General features: G+C 33.6%; 1 protein-coding gene and 1 long non-coding RNA gene across 2 annotated transcripts in view; one reads left to right on the forward strand and one right to left on the reverse strand.

Annotated features, from left to right (window-relative positions):
- The window catches only part of LOC145258344 (uncharacterized), a 153,339-nt gene extending 136,118 nt beyond the window's left edge, over positions 1 to 17,221 (forward strand). Inside the window, exons 27-29 of the mRNA XM_080116536.1 lie at positions 2,086 to 2,170; positions 11,102 to 11,328; positions 17,048 to 17,221. Of these exons, the coding sequence (XP_079972662.1) occupies positions 2,086 to 2,170; positions 11,102 to 11,328; positions 17,048 to 17,187 (452 nt within the window). The 3' untranslated portion in view covers positions 17,188 to 17,221. The remainder of the gene's footprint in view (positions 1 to 2,085; positions 2,171 to 11,101; positions 11,329 to 17,047) is intronic.
- Positions 17,222 to 20,823: 3,602 nt separating this feature from the next.
- Positions 20,824 to 22,393, reverse strand: LOC145258342 (uncharacterized). The gene is made up of 2 exons (XR_013864094.1): positions 21,292 to 22,393; positions 20,824 to 21,232 (listed from the first exon to the last, which is right to left on the reverse strand). It is a non-coding gene; the product is annotated as an uncharacterized LOC145258342 (long non-coding RNA).
- Between the last annotated feature and the right edge of the window lie 2,914 nt (positions 22,394 to 25,307).

Consider the following 25,307-nt stretch of genomic DNA (forward strand, 5'->3'; position numbering starts at 1 on the left):
CACATGAATGGATAGTCCGGTGAAGGGTAAAAATCCAAAAATGTTAAAATCCAAAACGGTCGAATTTAAAATTTCAATCCAATGGGTAAATTCCAAATGGTCCAAAATAATCCAAAAGGCAGAGTTCCTTGGAAAAAAGCGCAAATGGAATGAATTCTAAATCATTAAAAGAAAAGCACTGGAGATAATATTTAAAACACGTCTGTCAAGGCTGGATGAATCAAAAAAATTTGATTACCTTGGTAAACTTATTGTAATTTTTATTTTTATTATATATATATATATATATATATATATATATATGGTGATTGTCACTTCTTGACAGAAGAAGACCATCTAATCTCAACACTATATATATATATATATATATATATATATATATATATATATTTCATTTGTAAACAATTCAGTATATTTATAGTATATTATCATTTTATTGGTCTCGCAACAAAGGAGGGATTGGACCTAGTAATTCACTCCCGTTTGTCTACACTTTTCTCAATAACCACACCTTATTTTTTTTATATTTTGCACAATCATTAGTCATGGTGAAAGTAAATTTTTGCCAGAACGGATTTTCTGGGATAACTCTGTTTAGGGGTAAAATTACACCAAAATTGTTCGTCCATTGTCACTTTTTGTCCATAACTGCTCTTTGAATTTTTTGGAAATTTTGCACAAATCATTTTTTAAATTGACGTGAACACTAGCATACTTTAATGAAAAGTCAAATATGAAAACAGGTAAAATTATCTATATAAATAAAATGAACTCATTTTTTCCCGTCGGATTTTAACATTAATAGGATTAAAAATCAAGATATTTCATGCAAATATAATATGCACAAACGGCAGAACAATATCTGAGGTGTGTTATAGGCTTATTATTTCTCAAATTCCTCGATAATCTTAGATTTCTATACTTTTTCTGCTGAGAAGTCACGGCCAAAATCGGTTAAGATCAATGGAAGTGGTAAAATATTTTCTCTCTAATAAATTCCTCCTCCCCCTGCCACCACTTAACACCGTTTGGGGATCGTTCACAAGGAACAGTTGAGAAGAGAACACCGGTTTGGCTTCGTAGTTCTTTCATGTGAAGTTATTTAAAATCACTAAACTAAGCTGCAGTGCTCTGTGGCGTAGTGGTTAGCGTGCTGGACAATTCACATTATATTTTCACGTTCGCGCCGACCTACCGTAGTCGTTTTTTTTTTTTGTTTTTTTTCCTAAACAACTGGAATGGACTTTTCTTGGTGGCTGAACTGTTAACGTTGCAGATGTTTTTTTGTTTTTTTTTTCACACTTTATTTTCCTACTTTTACTCATGACTCCGGGTTTGATCCTTCCTACTTACCTACCATAACATTTTTTAAAACTCCCCCCCCCCGTCCCGGAAACAAACACTCGGGCAACGCCGGGTACCCCCGCTAGTAGAAGAATAAAAAGCGAATCAAATGAGGTATAGGTTGTTTAAACAATTACATTCAATTTAGCTTAAATTTGCGGTTTTTGAAAAAATGACAAGTGTAGACTTTTTTGTGCCACTGTATATATATATATATATATATATATATATATATATATATATATATATATATCTATATAAAATTTCAGTCATTCAATGAATTTAAAAATTTATGCTGTGAAATGTTTGAATTTCAAATCAAAAGATTTTTATTATTTTATGTAAAACAAAGAATACATTTGAAATATAACTCCTTATCCTATAGGATTTCGATGTCTACCATCGCAGGTTTCCATACCAATTGATAGATAACTTTTTTCTGAAGTATATATATATATATATATATATATATATATATATATATATATATATATATATATATATATTAATCATAATATGTATGTGGATATTTTTGTTTTATATTATTTCAACAGTGCTCAATTGCACGTATAGAAATTTGTACACATTGAATAAATTGAACTAATATTTCATTATAGCGGACATAAACAGTCTAATGACATAAACGGTCTAATCTTGTGTTTAAGTTTATTTCTTTCTATTGACGACCGAACTACAACACAATATTCACACGATGTAAATATTTATTTTGTTTATGGACAGAAATGGGAAATGGTCCTCCACTACTACCTCCATTTCCTCCTGGCGAGCATCCGGCCGGGAGAAAGGATTTGATGCCACCTGGAAGGTAAGTAGTGAATATTCATTTTTTGTTTTATGAAAATCGCTTCAGACAAGGCCTCAAGCCACTTGATGTAAGGAGCTAAAAAAAAAAAAAAAAAAAAAAAATAGTACTTGAAGGTTGAAAACCTGCCAACGACAAGTGTTGGATGATATATATTCTGACCAAATAAACAGCAATTCTTCCCTATTTGTCAGAAACACCATTTACGGAATATGAGGAGTAAAGGAACCAAATAAAGGAAGTGAAAGTTAGGAGGTTGACGAAAATAAACCAAAGATCTATTTTCTAATCTTGTTTTATAGATTGAAAACGACAAACAAAAGTATCGCCCAGAATTCGAAAACCAGGTCGGTCGAAAAATGCTTTAAATATAAAGTGCATTAAGAAATTTGCTTTTTCTACACAAACGCAAAATTATAACGTGGGATCACGATTTGGTGCTGTGTTGAAACACTCTTTGAAAACTGGATTTAAATTATTGTTGAAATATTGTGTACCCTTATCCCTGAGTGGCTTCCGGGCCTTGATAAGTGGTGACCACTGTGTAAAAAAAAAAAAAAAAAAAAAAAATAGCGCACTATATTATCAACAATAAATTTGCCATCTTTTTTTTTTTTTAGTTGAAAAAATTTTCAAGATGTAAAGGAGAAGAGCAAAGAAAAATATGATCGGACGTTTATTTCTGGTTCAAGTCTCAAACGTTTCTTACTAACTTGACCTCATCTTGGGGAGGCTCCATGTTTTGACAAGCTTCTGGGCTTGACCTTTACTCCTGATCTGAAATGGAACACATACATCAAATCCATTTCCAAGGTCGCTGGAAAAATGGTAGAATCCTTCTATCGATCCAGTAGATATCTCACTCCTCATGCAATTCTCTATTTATATAAAAGCCAGGTAAGGCCAATGATGGAGTACTGTTGCCACATCTGGGCAGGAGTTGCTAGATGCAGTTTATCTTGCCTTGACAGGAGTTCAAAATAGACTTCGTAGCTTAGTGGGGGATGCCCTTTTCTCTTCCCTGCAACCTCTTTCTCACAGAAGAGACGTTGCGAGCCTGTCTCGGCTTTATCATTATTTTCGTGGCAAGTGCTCATCTGAGCACCAATCCTATGGTCCCTCTTCACCAAACTTTCACGAAAAACACTCGTCTAGCAAAAACCACTATCAATAATTTCCCACACTCTTTATCTGTGCATAAACCTAAACGTAGATTCCATGAAAAAAGCTTCTTTTTTAGAACTGCACGCCTGTGGAACTCTCTTCCGTTTGCCTGCTTTCCAGCTGACTACGATTTGATTGTCTTCAAGTCCAATGTAAACAAGTTCTTGATGAACCGTCCCCCTAAGTAATTCAATTTACAAAATTTCCACTACTTATGTTTACTACGCTATAATCACATTGACTAATGTATACCCATTAACCCTTATCCTTGAGTGACCTCCAGGTCTTGATAAGTGGTGACTCCTATGTAAAAAAAAACAAAAAAACTTGACCTTATAATTTCAGAAGAGTAGAAAGTAGATTTCTGGTTTACTTTCTGCAGGTGCGTAACTCTTGCTTCTTTTATTCTGTCCTTTAGTCCTCACATTCCATAAGTGATGTTTCTGACAAAGAGGGAAGAATTTATGTTTTCTGAATCAAAAACTATTTCCTCTAACACTTATATCATTGCAAGTGGCTTCATGCCTTGTCTAAAGTGATTTTCTTAAAAAAAAAAATGGAATAGTGGCATTGGATTGTTTAGACGTCTGCAGACTGACCACTGCTTTTGACATCTTGTTCCACAATACAACGATTGGAATCGAAAAAGAAGCATTCGGATGATTAAGTCAAAATCATCTGAGATACAGCTTCTGAGTTTCCACAAAGAAAATGTCACATGACGTTTTGTTGTCGTTGCACATAATGTTAAAAGTAAAGATGAAGTCACCATACATCTCAAATTTTAATGGAATGTGCTCTGATGAACTCTTTGCACTTGTGTCCCCTCGACATATCCCGACAAACCCGTTTAGCAACAAAATCTCACCCCTTCACTGTTGAGGTCCCTAAATACCAGAAAGCTTTCTACTCTAATAGTTTCTTCCCTCGAACAGCTAGATTTTGGAATTCCTTTCCTGCTACCTGCTTCCCTGATATGCAGAAGTTTAAATGTAATGTAAACCAACATCTTGTTAATCTTTTCTAAGCATGGTGCCAAATAGCAGCCCCTTACGTCCAAGTGGTGATATACCTTGTTAGGGTGAACGTGAGTAAAAAAAAAAAAAAAATTAAATGCAGGTTATCATCTATTCATTAAAAAAGATTGAGTGCTTCCGCGGATTAGTGATGTTTTAAACTAACACATTTCAGGTGAAAACATTATGTACTTGCGTCTCGTGTCGAAATTAGTATAAATTTTAAAAAACCACAAAAAATAATCCAGTAAAAAAAATTAAAATTTATCAATTTATCGCATTTTATCGTATGTTTTAATGTTGAAGACTTCGCAAGATTCATGGGAGGTAACTGCAATTGATCATTTGGTACTTGTGCAGTTTAACAAAGACATTAAAAAATGAAAATATCGAAAAAAAAAAAGTTTAAATTGTATGTATCCGTTATGGGACGAAGTTCTCCAAAAAAAAAAAATTTCACTTAATTTCATAAAGTATTTTTTTTTTTTTTTTTTTTTTTTTTTTTTTTACAGCAAAAAAACAATTGGTTATGATACCGAGCAAAATGTTCGATTTTTAGGAAGAAAAGCTAGTATTAGAGATGGGGAGGAGTGTTAGCGCTTTAACTGGAGTTATCTTCCCTTTGTCATTTCTAAAATTCAAACAATTTTTTTTTTTTAATCCAAGATGGCCGCCTTCAACGCGCTCTCATAAACACGTGTTTTTCCGCTGTAAAAAAAAAAAACTACTTGATGAAATTAAGTGAAATTTTTTTTCGGAGAACTCCGTTCTATAACGGATACATACAATTTAAACTTTTGTTACGTTGTCGTATCATAAAATGAGCGTTTGTTGTATATTGGTTGAAATTGGAATGGAGATGATATATTAAAATGTGTCTATTTATAAAAGATTGCGTGTTTGATTATCTTATCAGAGTTAATGACGTGTGTGTGTGTGATCGTCTAGTGGTCTTTCCATTACATATGTTCATATGCTGTTAAGTGTGAATATGTGTGTGACATGTCATTTGAACATACCTTCTGCCATTTTGTTGGTCCATCTAGAAATTCTTGTCTGGGAGGGAGACTTGATACTTGTTTTTGGGGACGAAGATTAATTTCACACCAAGACAAGAAATTGGTTCTATAGTTTATTTCACTTTCCCAGATGTCTTGCAGAAGGTGGAAAGTGAATTTGGCCTGTGTTGTTTTTTTTTCTTCTAGGTCTTATTTCTACCACGTCAGCGTTCGTCCCCCACCCCCAGCGAAGGGGAGGAGACAACGGCAAAGTCGTCCGTTCTCGTCCAAGTCGCAACCAAATCTCCTCGATTCAGCTAACCTGATCACATGACTCACACACAATCAAATCAGCTGATCTTGACTTCCGGTCAACGTGTCTACACTATAACTCACACATCTCCCTCTCTCTCTCCATTCTCTAACACTTTTTTCATTTTTTAATGTCTTGACTAAACTATACAAGTACTGATCATTTTGACTAAATTGTAATTCCAGCATTTTTAAACACAAAATGCCAACGTAATTGTGGTGGATATTTTTTCTTTTTTTAGTTAAAAAATAGAGCGAACACATCTTCTACTGGATTATTTTTCATAATATTTGGAATTTATACTAATTTTGATCTGACGCATATGTATATAATGTTTTCACCTGAAATGTGTTGTTGTATAACCTCACTAATGTGTGCAAGCACCAAAAATTGAAATTAAACTAAAAATTCTCATAAATGTTGCTATATTGTAAATCATTTCTCTCCGATAGGTTCATAAGAGTAGTGGCTGATGCGCAGAAATCAGAAGCTCACAGTATTAATACTGGAGTCTCTCAGGTACCCATTCTGGGTCCAACTCTCTTCCTGATCTACATAAATGATCTCCCAAATCACATCCTAAGATCATTCGTAGACATTTATGCTGACGACACTACCATCTATCGTAACACTTCAAAGGCCGTAAATGACCAAGTTCTCTCTGATTTTTTCTCCTCTGATCTTGGTCACGTGGTGCAATGGGGAAAGAGGTGGCTGGTTAATTTTAATGCATTTAAAACCAAGCTTCTATCTTTCCATCATCAACGCTCTGATCCGTGTCTGGCATCAATTGAAATGAATGGCTTTCATCTTGGAGAGGCTTCATGTTTTGACAAGCTTTCATCTTGGGGAGGCTTCATGTTTTGACAAGCTTTCATCTTGGAGAGGCTTCATGTTTTGACAAGCTTTCATCTTGGGGAGGCTTCATGTTTTGACAAGCTTTCATCTTGGAGAGGCTTCATGTTTTGACAAGCTTTCATCTTGGGGAGGCTTCATGTTTTGACAAGCTTTCATCTTGGGGAGGCTTCATGTTTTGACAAGCTTTCATCTTGGGGAGGCTTCATGTTTTGACAAGCTTTCATCTTGGGGAGGCTTCATGTTTTGACAAGCTTTCATCTTGGGGAGGCTTCATGTTTTGACAAGCTTTCATCTTGGAGAGGCTTCATGTTTTGACAAGCTTTCATCTTGGGGAGGCTTCATGTTTTGACAAGCTTTCATCTTGGGGAGGCTTCATGTTTTGACAAGCTTTCATCTTGGGGAGGCTTCATGTTTTGACAAGCTTTCATCTTGGGGAGGCTTCATGTTTTGACAAGCTTTCATCTTGGGGAGGCTTCATGTTTTGACAAGCTTTCATCTTGGGGAGGCTTCATGTTTTGACAAGCTTTCATCTTGGGGAGGCTTCATGTTTTGACAAGCTTTCATCTTGGGGAGGCTCCATGTTTTGACAAGCTTTCATCTTGGGGAGGCTCCATGTTTTGACAAGCTTTCATCTTGGGGAGGCTCCATGTTTTGACAAGCTTTCATCTTGGGGAGGCTCCATGTTTTGACAAGCTTTCATCTTGGGGAGGCTCCATGTTTTGACAAGCTTTCATCTTGGGGAGGCTTCATGTTTTGACAAGCTTTCATCTTGGGGAGGCTTCATGTTTTGACAAGCTTTCATCTTGGGGAGGCTTCATGTTTTGACAAGCTTTCATCTTGGGGAGGCTTCATGTTTTGACAAGCTTTCATCTTGGGGAGGCTTCATGTTTTGACAAGCTTTCATCTTGGGGAGGCTTCATGTTTTGACAAGCTTTCATCTTGGGGAGGCTTCATGTTTTGACAAGCTTTCATCTTGGGGAGGCTTCATGTTTTGACAAGCTTTCATCTTGGGGAGGCTTCATGTTTTGACAAGCTTTCATCTTGGGGAGGCTCCATGTTTTGACAAGCTTTCATCTTGGGGAGGCTCCATGTTTTGACAAGCTTTCATCTTGGGGAGGCTCCATGTTTTGACAAGCTTTCATCTTGGGGAGGCTCCATGTTTTGACAAGCTTTCATCTTGGGGAGGCTCCATGTTTTGACAAGCTTTCATCTTGGGGAGGCTCCATGTTTTGACAAGCTTTCATCTTGGGGAGGCTTCATGTTTTGACAAGCTTTCATCTTGGGGAGGCTTCATGTTTTGACAAGCTTTCATCTTGGGGAGGCTTCATGTTTTGACAAGCTTTCATCTTGGGGAGGCTTCATGTTTTGACAAGCTTTCATCTTGGGGAGGCTTCATGTTTTGACAAGCTTTCATCTTGGGGAGGCTTCATGTTTTGACAAGCTTTCATCTTGGGGAGGCTTCATGTTTTGACAAGCTTTCATCTTGGGGAGGCTTCATGTTTTGACAAGCTTTCATCTTGGGGAGGCTTCATGTTTTGACAAGCTTTCATCTTGGGGAGGCTTCATGTTTTGACAAGCTTTCATCTTGGGGAGGCTTCATGTTTTGACAAGCTTTCATCTTGGGGAGGCTTCATGTTTTGACAAGCTTTCATCTTGGGGAGGCTTCATGTTTTGACAAGCTTTCATCTTGGGGAGGCTTCATGTTTTGACAAGCTTTCATCTTGGGGAGGCTTCATGTTTTGACAAGCTTTCATCTTGGGGAGGCTTCATGTTTTGACAAGCTTTCATCTTGGGGAGGCTTCATGTTTTGACAAGCTTTCATCTTGGGGAGGCTTCATGTTTTGACAAGCTTTCATCTTGGGGAGGCTTCATGTTTTGACAAGCTTTCATCTTGGGGAGGCTTCATGTTTTGACAAGCTTTCATCTTGGGGAGGCTTCATGTTTTGACAAGCTTTCATCTTGGGGAGGCTTCATGTTTTGACAAGCTTTCATCTTGGGGAGGCTTCATGTTTTGACAAGCTTTCATCTTGGGGAGGCTTCATGTTTTGACAAGCTTTCATCTTGGGGAGGCTTCATGTTTTGACAAGCTTTCATCTTGGGGAGGCTTCATGTTTTGACAAGCTTTCATCTTGGGGAGGCTTCATGTTTTGACAAGCTTTCATCTTGGGGAGGCTTCATGTTTTGACAAGCTTTCATCTTGGGGAGGCTTCATGTTTTGACAAGCTTTCATCTTGGGGAGGCTTCATGTTTTGACAAGCTTTCATCTTGGGGAGGCTTCATGTTTTGACAAGCTTTCATCTTGGGGAGGCTTCATGTTTTGACAAGCTTTCATCTTGGGGAGGCTTCATGTTTTGACAAGCTTTCATCTTGGGGAGGCTTCATGTTTTGACAAGCTTTCATCTTGGGGAGGCTTCATGTTTTGACAAGCTTTCATCTTGGGGAGGCTTCATGTTTTGACAAGCTTTCATCTTGGGGAGGCTCCATGTTTTGACAAGCTTTCATCTTGGGGAGGCTCCATGTTTTGACAAGCTTTCATCTTGGGGAGGCTCCATGTTTCTAGGTCTGAGCTTTACGCCTGATCTGATACTTCATAAGATCGCTAGCTATGGTATAGCTGGAAAAGTCTTCTCAATTATTAAATCATTTCTTTCTGATAGGTTCATAAGAGTAGTAGTTGAGGGGCAAAAATCAGAAGCTCACAGTATTAATGCTGGTGTCCCTCAGGGATCCATCCTGGGCCCAACTCTTTTCCTGATCTACATTAATGATCTTCCAAATCACATCCTTACATCATTTGTAGACATTTATGCTGACGACACTACCATTTATGGTACCACATCTAAGACAGTAAACGACCAAGTTCTCTCCAATTCTCTCTCCTCTGATCTTAAGCACGTAGTACAATGGGGAAAGGAGTGGCTGGTTACTTTTAATGCATCTAAAACCAAGCTTCTCTCTTTACATCATCAACATTCTAATTCACATTTGTCATCAATTGAAATGAATGGCTCTCGTCTTCTGGAGGCCTCAAGTTTTGACAAGCTTCTGGGCTTGACCATTACTCCTGATCTTAAATGGAACACGCATATTAAATCTGTTGATAAGGCAGCTGGAAAAATGGTGGCATCCTTCTACCGCTGCAGAAGACATCTCACTGCTGATACAATTCTCTACGTATATAAGAGCCAAGTATATCCAAGGATGGAGTACTGTTGCCACATTTGGGCAGGAGCTGCTAGAAGCACTTCTCCTGCCTTGACAGAGTTCAAAATAGACAAAGTAGCCTAATAGAGGATGCCCTTTTCTCTTCCCTGTAACCTCTTTCCCTACAGAAGAGACATTGTGAGCCTGTCTCTGCTTTATTGTTATTTTCATGGTAAGTGCTCATTTGAGCTCCAATTTATGGTCCCCCCCCCTCCTGTTCTGACCTTCACGAAAAACACTCGTCTAGCTGAAACCACTGTCAATAATTTCCTTCACTCTTTATCTGTGCCTAAGTCTAAACATAGATTCCATGAACAAAACTTCTTTTAGAACTGCATGCCTGTGGAACTCTGTTCCATTTTCCTGCTTTCCAACTGACTTCAATATGGTTGTCTTCAAGTCTAATGTGAACAAATTCTTGATAAGCCATCCCCTTAAGTAATCCAATTTACCAAATTTCCTCTCCTAACGATTATTACGACATGTTCCCTTTGACCACTATATACTCATTAACCCTTATCCTTGAGTGGCCTCTAGGGCTTGATAAGAAGAGACGTTGCGAGCCTATCCTTGTTTTATCGTTATTTTCATGGCAGGTGCTCGTCTGAACTCCAATCCCTGGTCCCCCCTCGCTAATCTTTCACGAAAAACACCCGTCTAGCTGAATCCACTGTGAAAAATTTCCCCCACTCTATATCTGTGCCTAAATCAAAACGCGGATTCCATGAACAAAGCTTCTTTCTTAGAACTGCACGCCTGTGGAACTCTGTTCCGTCTGCCTGCTTCCCTCCGGACTACAACTTGGATGTCTTCAAGTCTTATGTTAACAAATTCCTAATGAACCGCCCCCTTAAGTAAACACTCCATCAAATCTCCACACTAACGTAATGTACTTGCAATAACCCTTATCCCTGAGTGGCTTCCGGGCCTTGATAAGTAAGTGGTGATCACTGTGTAAAAAAAAAAAAAAAAGTGGTGACTCTTTTGTAAAAAAAAAAAAAAAAAAGTGGTGACTCTTTTGTAAAAAAAAAAAAAAAAATGGCGACTCTTTTGTAAAAAAAAAAAAAAAAAAAGTGGTGACTCTTTTGTAAAAAAAAAAAAAAAAAAGTGGTGACTCTTTTGTAAAAAAAAAAAAAAAAAAAGTGGTGACTCTTTTGTAAAAAAAAAAAAGCCATTAAATCATATTTTTTAAAGTTTGTAAATATTTCTGTTTTCTCTTATCAAAATTTTCAATGTCTTGAGTAAACTGATACTATTTTTTATTTTTTCTGATTTTCCCTGTAATTTTTTCTGCGTTTTTTACAATATAGGTGCATCTTTTGAAAAGAGACTTATAGATCTAGTTTCAATAAAAAAAAAAAAAAATGTTTTTTGTTTGTAGGGATGACCAATCAAAGCCACCAATGAAGTCACCCTCGCCCAATTTCCGGCCACCACTTAGACCTTCTCCACCCAACTTCAGGCCACCTCCGCCTATGAAAAAGCGTGGCCCTCCACCTCCTCCAAACATGAGTGATGCTTTCCCCCCCTGGCAGATGCTCCCACCTGGCCCACCAGGTCCACGACCTCCATTTGGAAATCGACCGCCACCACCACCACCATCAAAAAGTAAGTAACTTTATTTTTTTTGTAATTAACGTAATTGATTCTGCATTTCATTCAGGTTATTACTTATTATAATTGATATATATATATTTTGTTGCTAGGAATGAACGCTGTCCATACTACAAATTTCCAGGTTTTTTTTTTTTGTTTTTTTTTTTTTTTTCAACGTCTTTCATTTTTATTTCGATATTTTTGGTGACCAAGAGCGGAGGACTGCTTGAAATATCAAAATAAAATATTAAATACAAAAAATACTTAATTCTTCAAAAAACCTCACTATCCTACAAGCATACGTGGACATTTTACATTATGTATATATATATATATATATATATATATATTAGTGATGGGATGATTCCAATATTTTTCCCGATTCTGATACAATTACTGATTCCGATTCTTTATAAATCTCTAAATATATTACTATAAGATTGTTATTTTCCCCAATTTCTGTAAAAAAAAAAAAAAAAAAAAACATTTTAAATATGCAGATATTTTGTCAAACGTGGAGGATGATCTATCGATTTTAGTTTTACTAGTATTATAAAATCTATAAATATTTATTATTACCAGCAATGGAAGATTTTACTTTAAACAAAATCAAATTAAAAAAAAAGACAAAAGAATCGTTTTGGCATCGGAAAATAGGCATCAATTTTTCTGATTCCGATACCCCCAAGTTTATTGATTTTTTTTTTTTTTTTTTTTTTTTTTTTTTTCCCCCGATTCCCGATTCTGATTAATCAGCCCAACTCTAATATATAAGGTTTTCGATGTTTACCCATCTCCTCAGAGGAAAAAATATTAGCAAATATTATAAATGGTTTATACCTAATTTGCTGAATACGATAAACATAGAAAATCATAATTTAAAGTTTTTAAAGTTTTTAAATCATAGAGTAAGGGAAATTATATATTGGTTCAGAATGAAAAGGATATTGAACTGCATATCAAAATTGTATGGTAAATCCTGAAGTGAGAATTTTTGGTAGCAGTGAGTTAAAAGGATTCAATGCAGATCGTAATTCTTCCAATGCACAAGGTAACAATCCGAAGTAGGCATGATTCCTCGGTTTCTCTTTTGGTTCGATGAGATATCCGGTAAATATTTGATTACATTAATCTGGTGAAGATGTTTTTTGTTTTTTTTAATAAACATTTAATTTTTTTTATGGTTTTTTAATGAGTTCCAAGTGTAATTTCAATTAGTGAATAAGAACACAGATTTCCGGAGACAAATAAAACAAGATGAAAGAAAAGAATTGCTTAACAAAACCAAGCAAAATAGATATTAAAAAAGTTAGATGCAGCTTTAGTGATTAAAATGATGTTTATGAATCATATTTATAAATCAGCACAAGTGAAAAAAAAATATCCAATTCTTATTTTAAAATTTGAAAGGGTGGTAGTCGGAGAATCAAATTTGAATGGATGAAGAAAAAGAAGAAATGAAAAAGGAAGAGGGAGAGATAGAAACAAAGGGGAGGAAGAAAAAGAAAGATATAGCAATGAAACTTATTAAGGCCCAGACGTTTCAAGGTTCTGAGACAGAGGCATGAGAAAAAGAAAAAGAAAATCAAGCAATGCCATAAAGAAACTTGATGAGGAAAGAAATAAAGTCCTAACACTTTATTTTTTCCTGCTTAAATGTTAATTAACCTAAACTTTATATGTCTAAAATATAAGGTAAAACTCCAAACTTTTAAAAGTATTAATAATAGCATTTTGATAATAACATTTAATCGAAAATTTGGAGGTAGATTAATCTGTAGAAATATTGTATATACTAACAAGGTGCATTACATAAAAATGTTATAATAATAATGATTTTAATAGTAATAAAAAATGAATAATAATAACAACAATGATAATATCATTAACAATAATAATACTAATTGTTATATTAAAAAAAAATTGTAATAATAAAAATAATAAAATAAAGTAATTATAAAATGATAATAATAAAAATAATAATAATAATAATAAAAATAATAATAATAAAATAAAGTAATTATAAAAAAATAATAATAAAAATAATAAATAAGGTAATTATAAAAATAATAATTATAAAAATAATAATAATAATTATAATAATAAATAAAAAATAATAATAAAAAAAATAACAACGAAGGTAAGGTAAAGTTAAGAAAATAGAGTAATGTAAAAGTAACATAAAAAAATATAATAAAAAATATAATATAAAAAAATATAATAAAAAATATAATATAAAAAAATATATAAAAACTACTGTTTCCAAAATAACAGGATTTGGCATTAAATAACTCAAAAAGGGTTGATATGCCGTAAAGACAACCAAACAACAGTTAAAATATAATATGGGGAAGCAAACAAAAAAAAATAGAAAATAAATTGAAAATATAACGAATCGAAACAATTTGCATCCATAATAAAATAAAACTTGCACATTAACAAAAGCTATTAGAACTTTGAAACATATACGAAATAACTTCCCATAAAATCTTCATGACCTTAAATGACCATAGAACGGTTGATAGGTCATCAGGCGTAAGCAAACATACATTCTGGTGTTCATGCAAGTGGAGGTGTGCTGTACAGGGTGGAATGATAAATTTGTTGCCCTAAAAAAAATGACACGATAGTTTTATCTCTATATAAATAAAATGAACTCATTTTTTCCCTGTCTGATTTTAACCTTAATAGGATTCAAAATCAATATATTTCATGCAAATATAATATGCACAAACAACAGAACAATATCTGAGGTGTGTTATAGGCTTATTATTTCTCAAATTCCTCGATAATCTTAGATTTCTATACTTTTTCTGCTGAGAAGTCACGGCCAAAATCTGTTAAGATCAATGGAAGTGGTAAAATATTTTCTCTCTAATAAATTCCTCCTCCCCCTGCCACCACTTAACACCGTTTGGGGATCGTTCACAAGGAACAGTTGAGAAGAGAACACCGGTTTGGCTTCGTAGTTCTTTCATGTGAAGTTATTTAAAATCACTAAACTAAGCTGCAGTGCTCTGTGGCGTAGTGGTTAGTGTGCTGGACAATTCACATTATATTTTCACGTTCGCGCCGACCTACCGTAGTCGTTTTTTTTTTTTTTTTTTTTCCTAAACAACTGGAATGGACTTTTCTTGGTGGCCGAACTGTTAACGTTGCAGATGTTTTTTTTTTTTTTTTTTTTTTTTTTCACACTTTATTTTCCTACTTTTACTCATGACTTCGGGTTTGATCCTTCCTACTTACCTACCATAACATTTTTTAAAACTCCCCCCCCCCCCCCCGTCCCGGAAACAAACACTCGGGCAACGCCGGGTACCCCCACTAGTTTAAAATATTTTATTGAAAAAAATCAATTCATGTAACTTGATTATGTTGTAGAGCTGACATCTATTCGTTGAAGCCGCCATCAGCTTCAATCACCGCCTCGATACGGGTCCGGAACTGGGAGCGTGCCTTTTCCACAAGCGCTAGCAGGAGCTCAGCAAATACTTGGCTGATGGTGACAATCAGGCTGTGTTTGATGTTGTGAGAGGTTATGTTGGTGATGTTCTTGACGTATGACCAAATGAAGTAGTCCAACCGGTTCATGTCATGGGAGGGGGACAACTACCGAAGGCTGCAAAGGTGTAGCACTCGTTCTGAAGCCACACCCAGTATCTTGTGGGTGTGGCACCGTCCTGCTGCCACACCCAGGGTCTGCTACAGGTCACCCGATTACCCCAGGGGGATTACCACACTCTTCAGCACATCCAGGTACACTTTGATGTTGACTTTCAAGCCGATATCGAAGATGTGAGGTGGCATGATGTGGCCCTCAATTGAAACCACACCAAAGACCATAACCGTGGTCGGAAACTTTTTCATCACGTTGTTATTTATGGCGATCCAGCGATGCATTTTGAGGGTGCTGGCAATGGTCCTGTTGTCATAACTTGGATCGGTAGAGAGCATGAGTTGTCCCTTTCAGACGTGATAGAAGGTTCCGATCGCTCTTGGGATTTGTACACAACCGGCCAACTAGTAGATGGTCTGCAAGAAAAAAAGAAAACTGGTTTTCATCAAATGGAAATGGAATCATGTCGTCTTTTCTATGGTGGCGATTTTATCGTTCCACCCTTACATAACTGAACCCCCTGAAATGCAGAGTATGTAACGTAATCCCGTCAATACCAAAACAACTGTTCGTAACTCCATCTTCGTTAGATTCGTTAAAATTTAAAAAAAAAATATAAAATGTAAATGGAATGGAAATTCTTTCGTATTTTTACGAATGATTCTTACTTTGTGTCATTCCACTTCCTCATCCCTTCGCTTATGGTGCTTCCAGATGAGGCTGTCTGAAGATATTGGCTTCCCAACTTAAATACACCAAATATTGATGTCATTGTTTTTATTTCCTTTCTCCTTCGCAAAACTCATGTTCTACAAAGGTAAAAACAAATACAACAATTTTCCTCTACAAAAAAATCAAACCAAACACCATGAATGAATATTTGAAAATATAAAGAACTTGAAACATACAAAACTTTTACCAAAATCACTGGATTCTGAAAAGGGTTGATATGCTGTAAAACAAAACTAAAGTTAATTAGATCTCCCTTTCCATAGCTATATGACTATCAGAATTATCAAATAAACAACTATGGTATTTTTCACTGAATCATCTTCCTCCCTTCTACCCAACCTACTTTCAACCTCATAGATATTACCTCTCTTTTTATTCCACCCTCTTTATAACTCTTTGCTTGTGTATGCTAAAAATTGTGTATGGAAAAAAATTATCTAGATGGAAAGAATATGTAATCACTGAAAACTATTGGAATTCCTTTATCTCTATATAAATAAAATGAACTCATTTTTTCCCGTCGGATTTTGATCTTAATAGGATTAAAAATCAAGATATTTCATGCAAATATAATATGCACAAACGGCAGAACAATATCTGAGGTGTGTTATAGGCTTATTATTTCTCAAATTCCTCGATAATCTTAGATTTCTATACTTTTTCTGCTGAGAAGTCACAGCCAAAATCGGTTAAGATCAATGGAAGTGGTAAAATATTTTCTCTCTAATAAATTCCTCCTCCCCCTGCCACCACTTAACACCGTTTGGGGATCGTTCACAAGGAACAGTTGAGAAGAGAACACCGGTTTGGCTTCGTAGTTCTTTCACGTGAAGTTATTTAAAATCACTAAACTAAGCTGCAGTGCTCTGTGGCGTAGTGGTTAGCGTGCTGGACAATTCACATTATATTTTCACGTTCGCGCCGACCTACCGTAGTCGTTTTTTTATTTTCCTAAACAACTGGAATGGACTTTTCTTGGTGGCCGAACTGTTAACATTGCAGATGTTTTTTTTTTTTTTTTTTTTTTTTTTTTTTTACACTTTATTTTCCTACTTTTACTCATGACTCCGGGTTTGATCCTTCCTACTTACCTACCATAACATTTTTTAAAACTCCCCCCCCGTCCCGGAAACAAACACTCGGGCAACGCCGGGTATCCCCGCTAGTTTTATATAAAAGAAAACAGACTGAAAATTTATGTAAGTGACTGGATAATCAAAATCAAATATCGATTTATCAAATGTATTGCTATTTAGGTCTAACATGAAAATCTGACCAACTTTGTTGATATTAAATGGAAACACAACGCAAAATAAGTAAAAAAAAAAAAAAAAAAACTTTTTTTTTTTCTTTTTGTAAAATCTTTTTTGTTTTTGTTTTTAGTGAATCCTCCTCGCGGACCTCCTTATGGTTCCCATCCGCCACCTCCGATGATGCTACCACGTTCGCAGCATCGGTCGCCATCAGATTTTTCTCCACTTCCTGAAAAGCATCCCATAAGCAAACAGCACAGTCAAGTTTAATGGCAATGATGACCATAGACCAAAAAATGAAAAATTTTCTCATGCGACTTTTTTTTTTTCGTTTTTTTTTTAATTTTTTTTTTTTCATCTTTCCATTTTCTCCTTTTTTTCCTTTTTTTTTCTTTTTGTCCTTTTTCCCCATTTTTTAAAATAATAGTCTTTCATGATAGTTTTCTTTTTTTTGTGATATTTTTTTCCTCTTTTGTAATGTTTTCTTTTTCATATTTTTTCATATTTTTCCTTTTTTTATGGTATTTTTCTTTTTTCAATATTTTTCGATATTTTCCTCTTTTTTTCAATATTTTCCTTTTTTTTTCAATATTTTCCTTTATTTTAAATATTTTCCTTTATTTTTTAATATTTTCCTTTATTTGAATATTTTCCTTTTTTTTTTTTCAATATTTCCCTTTTTTCAATATTTCCTTTTTTTTTTTCAATATTTCCTTTTTTTTTTTCAATATTTCCTTTTTTTTTTCAATATTTCCTTTTTTTTTCAATATTTCCCTTTTTTTTCAATATTTCCTTTTTTTTTTCAATATTTCCTTTTTTTTTCAATATTTCCCTTTTTTTTCAATATTTCCCTTTTTTTTCAATATTTCCTTTTTTTCAATATTTCCCTTTTTTTTCAATATTTCCCTTTTTTTTCAATATTTCCTTTTTTTTTTCAATATTTCCTTTTTTTTTTCAATATTTCCTTTTTTTTTTCAATATTTCCTTTTTTTTTCAATATTTTCCTTTTTTTTTTCAAGATTTTTTGCTTTTTTTTTTTCAATATTTCCTTTTTTTTCAATATTTTCCTTTTTTTTCAATATTTTCCTTTTTTTTCAATATTTTCCTTTTTTTTCAATATTTTCCTTTTTTTTCAATATTTTCCTTTTTTTTCAATATTTTCCTTTTTTTTTTCAAGATTTTTTGCTTTTTTTTTTTTTTTTTTTTTTTTTTTCAACATGTTTTCCTTTTTTCATGTTTTCATTTTTTTTAATAAACTCACACATATATACAAACTATTTCAAAAGTCACTGACGGGTTTCAATTTGTAATAATTTTATTGATAAATGATGTAATTCTTATCTATTATATAAACAGCAGTTATCTGTATGTTTAGTTAAAACTTGATAAATAAACAACAAACTCCTACAAAGTTGGTATTTTTAATCAATGTAACCTGTGAAAAATAGTATCTAAAACAATTTATTCCTTACAGACCAATTAGTCATTTGTATGATTGAATGTTATCGAAAATTAAACACAATTTTTAATGTTATCATGTATTAATGCGGCTCAGGAAATGATTTGGCATTTTTACAAATTGAAAAATTTAATTCATTGTTTCTTAACTATTGTCATTTCTCTACAAATAAAAGGGATGGGAGAAACTTAGTTTTAATAGTGCTTCGAAAGCATCCTTAATTCTATTTTGCACTTACAGTAGCGCTCGGGAGGCCTCTTAATTTTTTTTTTTTTTTTTTTTTTTTTTTTTACACCTCATATAAAAAATGGGTGATTTCTCTTTTAGAGGGAGTTTGAAAAACTTAACATTATTTAACAACTTTTTTCTTTTCATGGCGACAAGCAATGCCAGGTACTCCTAATAATCTATTATATAAATCTCGACCATTTGTTTGTGTGTTTTTATGTCCACTAAAAACTTATCTGCGTTGAACAGATACAAACCTGCTATCGGTAGAAAAGGCAATCTCTCGGGCACATAATATTTAAAAACTAGAAAAATATTGTCAATTACTTCATGTAGAAATATCGTTTGGTTTGAAGGAGGGAGTTTTTGGTTTTCACACTGTTTGTTGATCATGCATGTGCGAATGATCGATTCAGTGTTTCATTTTAAAGAGCTAAATTTGTAACGATATAACATCTGTGTCATCGTGGTCCGATTGATAACGTGTTCGTTTACAAACTTAACTTTTGCGAATTCGCGTCCACCGTGCTTCATTTTTCTTCTTTTTTTTTTTGCTTACAAAATTTTACCTTTGGTTCCGCTTCTGACGAATGGCACCCAAGTCCCGTTTTTTTTAATTTTTTTAACCATATTTTATGACCAAGCAATGTCGAGCAGCCCAGCCTCCAGTCTATAATATAAAGGGCAGTTATCTGAGCATATGTTTGTATGTCTGGCTAAAACTCAAAAGCAATAAAGCAAATACCCACAAAGTTAGTATTTTCCTGATTGACATTGTCTCAGATGAATAACATTTCAAATTTAGCAAAAATTATTTATTACTTGACCCTAAACTAGTACAGATTTCAACAAAGGGACCTGTTTTCCAGTCAGGTTATGTACTAACTAAAGGGAAATAATTCTGATTTTTTATCAAGGAATTAATTCCCTCATGCCAACTCATTCCTCAAAGAATCTATAAAAATGAGTTGTGTGTGTGTATCCAGAGAGAGGAAGGGTCTGGGCAGAGAGCAAGAAGAGGGGGATAGAAAAGAGATAGAAATTTTAATAGAAATATGTTACACTTTTGACCTGGGCAACACCGGGAAGGCCTGCTTGTATAATATAAAGGAAAGTCTCATCTTTAGTTTGTGTTTATCTCAGAATTGGCCTACAATATACTTACGAAACTTATTTTGATTTGACACGTAAAAAATATCACTGTAAAGTTTATATGAGCAAATAAGTTTTTTAAATTAAAAATTTGCTGTTAAGAGCTTCAAATGCAAAACCTTTCACCAAAATGGTTAGATTCAGTATTAAATATCCAGCAATCGCCCGATATATTGTAATCGACCGATATCCACAAAAAATACAGCAACAAAAAAAATAACCAATGATCTTGCTGAAACCATTTCTGTTGCTTTCATTTCATTTTTATTATTTTTTTTTTTTAAATTTTTAATAGGATTTTGAAAGTTGAATATAATTTATTACAGTATTCTGTGGTTATTCAAATTGCTATATAATCACTTCTTTTGGTAATGTTTTAATCTTGATTTATAATTTTTTTTCTATGTAAATAAATTCCCCAACTGTTAATAAAAAATTTTCTATTCAATAGTTTATCGGGTTTGCAAAAAGTTTGAAAAGTTCTTGAATTTTGACTTTTGCCTTGAAAAAGTCTTATTTCTATTATTGTTTGAAAAATCCTTGAAAATATGGAGAATGTCTTGAAAGGGCCTTGAAAATCATATTTTTTTATGCCCAGTAAAAATTTGTATTAAAAATTAAATCGAAATAAATACTTTTAAATTATTTTTTAAGTATTAATAAAAATAACTATTGAACTATTTTTTATTAAATATTGAAACTAAAGTTGAAATACATTGTATTATTGTGGATACAAGAATTATGTTCCTTTATCACAAAACTTATATTTTCCATATAATAAGATCAGGTAGTTTTGTAATGAAGGGATGTAACTCTTGTATCAACACTACCGGAAATTCAAAATTTAAAAGTAAATTGAACACAGCGTAGACCAATCTACAATGGGGAAAATAACATTTAATCGCGCTTGGTTGACCAAATATAACTGGGTCAGGAAATGTAAATATTATTGTTGACAGGCATATTGTAAATTTCATGGAAATGAAAATGACTTTAAGTTTTTTGGTTTATTATATCACTAGCATTTCAGCCCGGCGTTGCCCGGGTGTTTTGAGGTGTATGCTGAGCAAAAAAAAAAAAAAAAAAAAAAAAACGTTCAATTTTTTTAACTTTGACCCCTTAAAATTTATTGTTTAGGGCTCAAATCAAATTATTAAGTTAGATCCATGTCCAAGGAATCTATATCTAAAATTTCCCGTGTTTAGACCCAAAATTGTAGGAGGAGTTTGGTAGAGTTCTCCAAGGTCAAATCGTTGAACTTTGACCCCTTAATCGACAAATTTCTGTCCGGAAACTAATCACATCGATTTTCCCAAATCTCAGTACCCTGTATATCAAATTTCGAGTCTGTAGACTAAAAATTGACAGAGTTATTGCGTAGGGAAATGTACACACACAGACACACAGATACTTTCACTTTTATATATATATAGATTGTTTATGTATCAAATTTTGTTTTGAAAATTTGAATTTTACCTGGAGAAGGCTTTGAAAAACTAGTCCTTTGAAATGGACATTGAAAATTTGAATTTTACCTGGAGAAGGCCTTGAAAAACTAGTCCTTTAAAATGAACATTGAAAATTTGTACAAACCTTGGTTTAAATGCTTCCAAATACTTTTTTAATTTCGAAGGGTCATGGAGTACTTTCTTCTTTTTTTTTTATTAAAAGAATATTAAAATGGCTGATTTGTTTATTCTGGTGAATTTAATTTTGTAATTATTTTTTCAAAAAGGTCAAAAGGTTGGTTTTTTTATAATTTTTGTGACAGCATTTTTCATTTTGCTAAATAATCGATTAATAATAAATTTGAACAAAAGACAATGCATAAGATTTAGTTGTTTTTCTATTTTTATTAATTTTATAAATTAAAATCCATCAGTGACGTTTTGACATTCTGTACATGCGCATATGTATATTTACAAAATGTTGTCGATATGTATTTTCTATCATAAATTAATATTCATATATACTGAGAAATACATATGTAAATATATATATATAGATAGATAGATAGACAGAGAGAGAAAAAGAGAAAATTAGGAAAACGTATCTTTAATTCAGGATCTTAACCAAAATATGAATATGAGATTTTACTTTTACTTTTTTCGGAAAAGTTATTTGAGTATCTACCACAAGTCTCTTACTCCTGGACAGGATTAAAAAATGAGTTACCAACCTAATAGGTTCCGCACTAGCAACCAAACCCCAATCTCTGTCCCATCACCGAAATGTGGCATTTCTGTGCCTGTTTTACAAGTATTTTAATGAAATGTGCTGCAATGAACTTAAAGCACTTGTCCCTACTCAACATAAATACCCCCGACTAACCCGATAAGCATGAAAAATGCCACCCCTACACCATAGATATTCCTAAATTCCGGAGAGCCTCTTACTCAATTTATTTCTTCCCTTGAACTGCTAGACTTTAGAATTTCCTCCCCTATTCCTGCTTTCTTGGCTGTACCGACATGTTAAAGTATAGTGTGAACAGACATCTTGCAGCCCAACTCCCTACATGGTATCATGTAAATTTGTTCCTAAACAGTAGCCCTTTGCGTCAATGTGGCATTGTTTCGAGTGAAATAACAGAATAAAAAAAATAACTTCAATAAATTTCTTTTTGAACTTCTCCGATGCATCCATTTGGGAGGAAGAGGGGGGGGGGCATGGCTACATTGGACGCATGGGCAAAATCTTGGAATCGGCACTGCAGCTGTGACTTCATGGGCTTCCAAAAACAGACTGGTCCATATTGAGATCAAACAGAAGACCATTGATTAGCGAACTAGTAAGTTCAGCATCTGTGGATTCTTGTGTTCTTTTTATATGCCAATAAATATACAACACACACACACACACGCATACATACATACATACATACACACACACACACACACACACATGCATACATACATACATACACACACACACACACACATGTTTATTATTGGTTACATATGTGCATATATGTTTCAGTGGAACCTGAATTTAGAAAAATGGTCTCTCTGAATTGAGATTCCACTGAAACATGTCTGCACATGTGTAACCAATAATGTTTGTATAATAAACAGACTATATACTTGCTCTGTCCTCCTCCATTGAGCACTCTTTAATAAACACGAGTTTCAGTTGATCTACATCTACTACATCTAGAAAACCAAACTATACAACCATTATATATATATATATATATATATATATATATACACACACACACACACACACAAACATACCAACAAATTGTTAACATTTTATATTGTATATTTTGTTTTAATTAAAAATGTTAACATTGTCTGTTATATTTTGTAAACATTAGAAAACAAAAAAAAAAACATTAAAAAAAATAGAAAAAAAATATATGAACAACTCGGTGAGGCTTTTTTTTTTTTTTTTAATTTTTTTTTTTACCCATTCTATCGTGAAGTGAACGATTGCTTTAAAATTTATATGAACATTTTTCTCAACCTAAAATCTCTATTTGTTTGCCTTCCCACAAGAACAAACTTAGATACAAAGTGTGTTTTTAGGAGGTATTTTTTCCTAAAACAGAACTTTCTGGATGGGACAAAAATATTAACAAATGTAACAGCCTAGAAGGATTTCATCTCTTCCTGACTAAAGACAAAACAGTTACTATACTATTAACCTTAGCTCAAAAAATGTCCCCAGTCTAAAATATTTTTGTAATTACATTTTGCTGCTTGAGATTGGAAACAAACGCATTTCAGGTGAAAACATTAGTACATAGTTACGTGTTGTGTTGAAATTAGTTTAAATTCTAAAAATTACAAAAACTGACCCAATAAAAATGTTAGATCTTTTTTTTTTTTTGTATTTTTTTCTTAAAAGAATTGTAAAGATTAGTTGTCCAAGATTTTCATTTTTTTTTTTTTTTTTTTCAATAGCATAATTCAAAGAAAGCAAGGGAGATAAGTCAGTTTTTCGTAATCAAAAAGATTTCAAGAACTCTCCAACTTTTAAAACCTACAATAAAACTCGATGATTCGATAAATTCTATTTTTGCTTGTAATTATTTTTCTACTCGATCGTTTTTCATAATTTTTGGAATTTATACTAATTTCAACACGACTTGCAAGTATGTAATAATGTTTTCACCTGAAATGTGTTTTTTTCAAAATCCATCACTCTGCACTCTTACATTTTTTTTTTGCAGATATCTTTGTTGGTTAAATGGAATTGCCCAGAAACAACAGAATCTCATTATTGTTTATGTTTTATGGTCAAAATCCTGTATTAAAGAGTACAAATTCACCAGAATTGATATTCAAATGTGATTTGCGTGAAAAAGTGCGTGTGTGCGTGCGTAGATGATGACTATGTTTTGTACATATGAATGTACGCTTAAATGTTTATACGCTTAGTATTGTACTTAAAATCTGCACCATTTTTTTTTTTGTGTGTATATGTGTGTGTCATAATAAATATATTTATACAAACAAAATCTTTATTCTTATATTTTATACGAAAGTATTTGTCATTTTTAACTGGCAACAGTTATACATTATTGATTTTAAATGAGTGCTTCATGCTAAATTGCTGGTTGAATATGATTACATTTTTTTTTTTAATTTTATTTATTTGTTATCTTCGTCTGTTTATAGTTGCTGTTTCACGACGTTTCGGCCAACTGTTCCTCTGACCGTCATCAGATTGTTAAAAACTAATTTTTCATTTAATAAACAAAAAATTATGCATAAATTATAAAATTAATTTTCTAAAATTTTCAAGTTTAACCTTACAAGATAATGCTTTAAAAAAATGTGGTTTACACTAATTCAATTTTCAAGTCAACCATGCGGGACACATTTATTTATTTATTTATTTATTTGCGAACAATTATCCTCATCTTTTATAGTGAGTTCACAACGTTTCTGCCAACTATTCATTTTGCCTTTCTCAGCTTGTTTCGCGCGCTGGGATAGGAATGCTGAATCTTCAACCCTAGGTGCAAGAAAGCCTTTTACTCCAATAGTTTCTTCCCCAGAACTGCGGGTCTTTGGAACTCCCTTCCGGGATTCTGCTTTCCCAACTGCAATGATATGCAGAAGTTCAAGTGTAATGTTAACAAATATCTTTCTACTCTTCTCCCTTCATAATGACCCCGCTAATTAAGTCCCTGATAGTAGCCCCCTGCTTCAAAGTGGCACTGTGCTTTGTTTGGGGTGAAAATTGAATTAAAAAAAAAAAAAAAAAAAAAAAAAACGTATCTTCCGTAATTACTGCCTTCCATGGTTGTTGTCGTCTCACCACGTTTTTGGCCAACTAATCCTCTGGCCGGCTTTGGGTAGGATTGAAACCGCTATCTTCAGACAATGCTCTCCTGGAACCGTAGAGATTCAATGTCTCTATCCACTATACCACGGGCCCCGAAGGCCAAAACGTGGTGAGGCAACGACATCTATGGAAGGCAGTAATTACTAGGGCTGTGGCAACAGAATATTCTTTTCATTCTTTTGACTCTCTGGTATATATCCGACACAGTTAATCAACCAAGAACCACATCCGTCTATATAAAAACATAAGATAT

The sequence above is a fragment of the Euprymna scolopes genome, chromosome 33 (genome assembly GCF_053919585.1).
Source record: "Euprymna scolopes isolate OS-2025 chromosome 33, ASM5391958v1, whole genome shotgun sequence".
Classification (NCBI taxonomy): Eukaryota; Metazoa; Mollusca; class Cephalopoda; order Sepiida; family Sepiolidae; genus Euprymna; species Euprymna scolopes.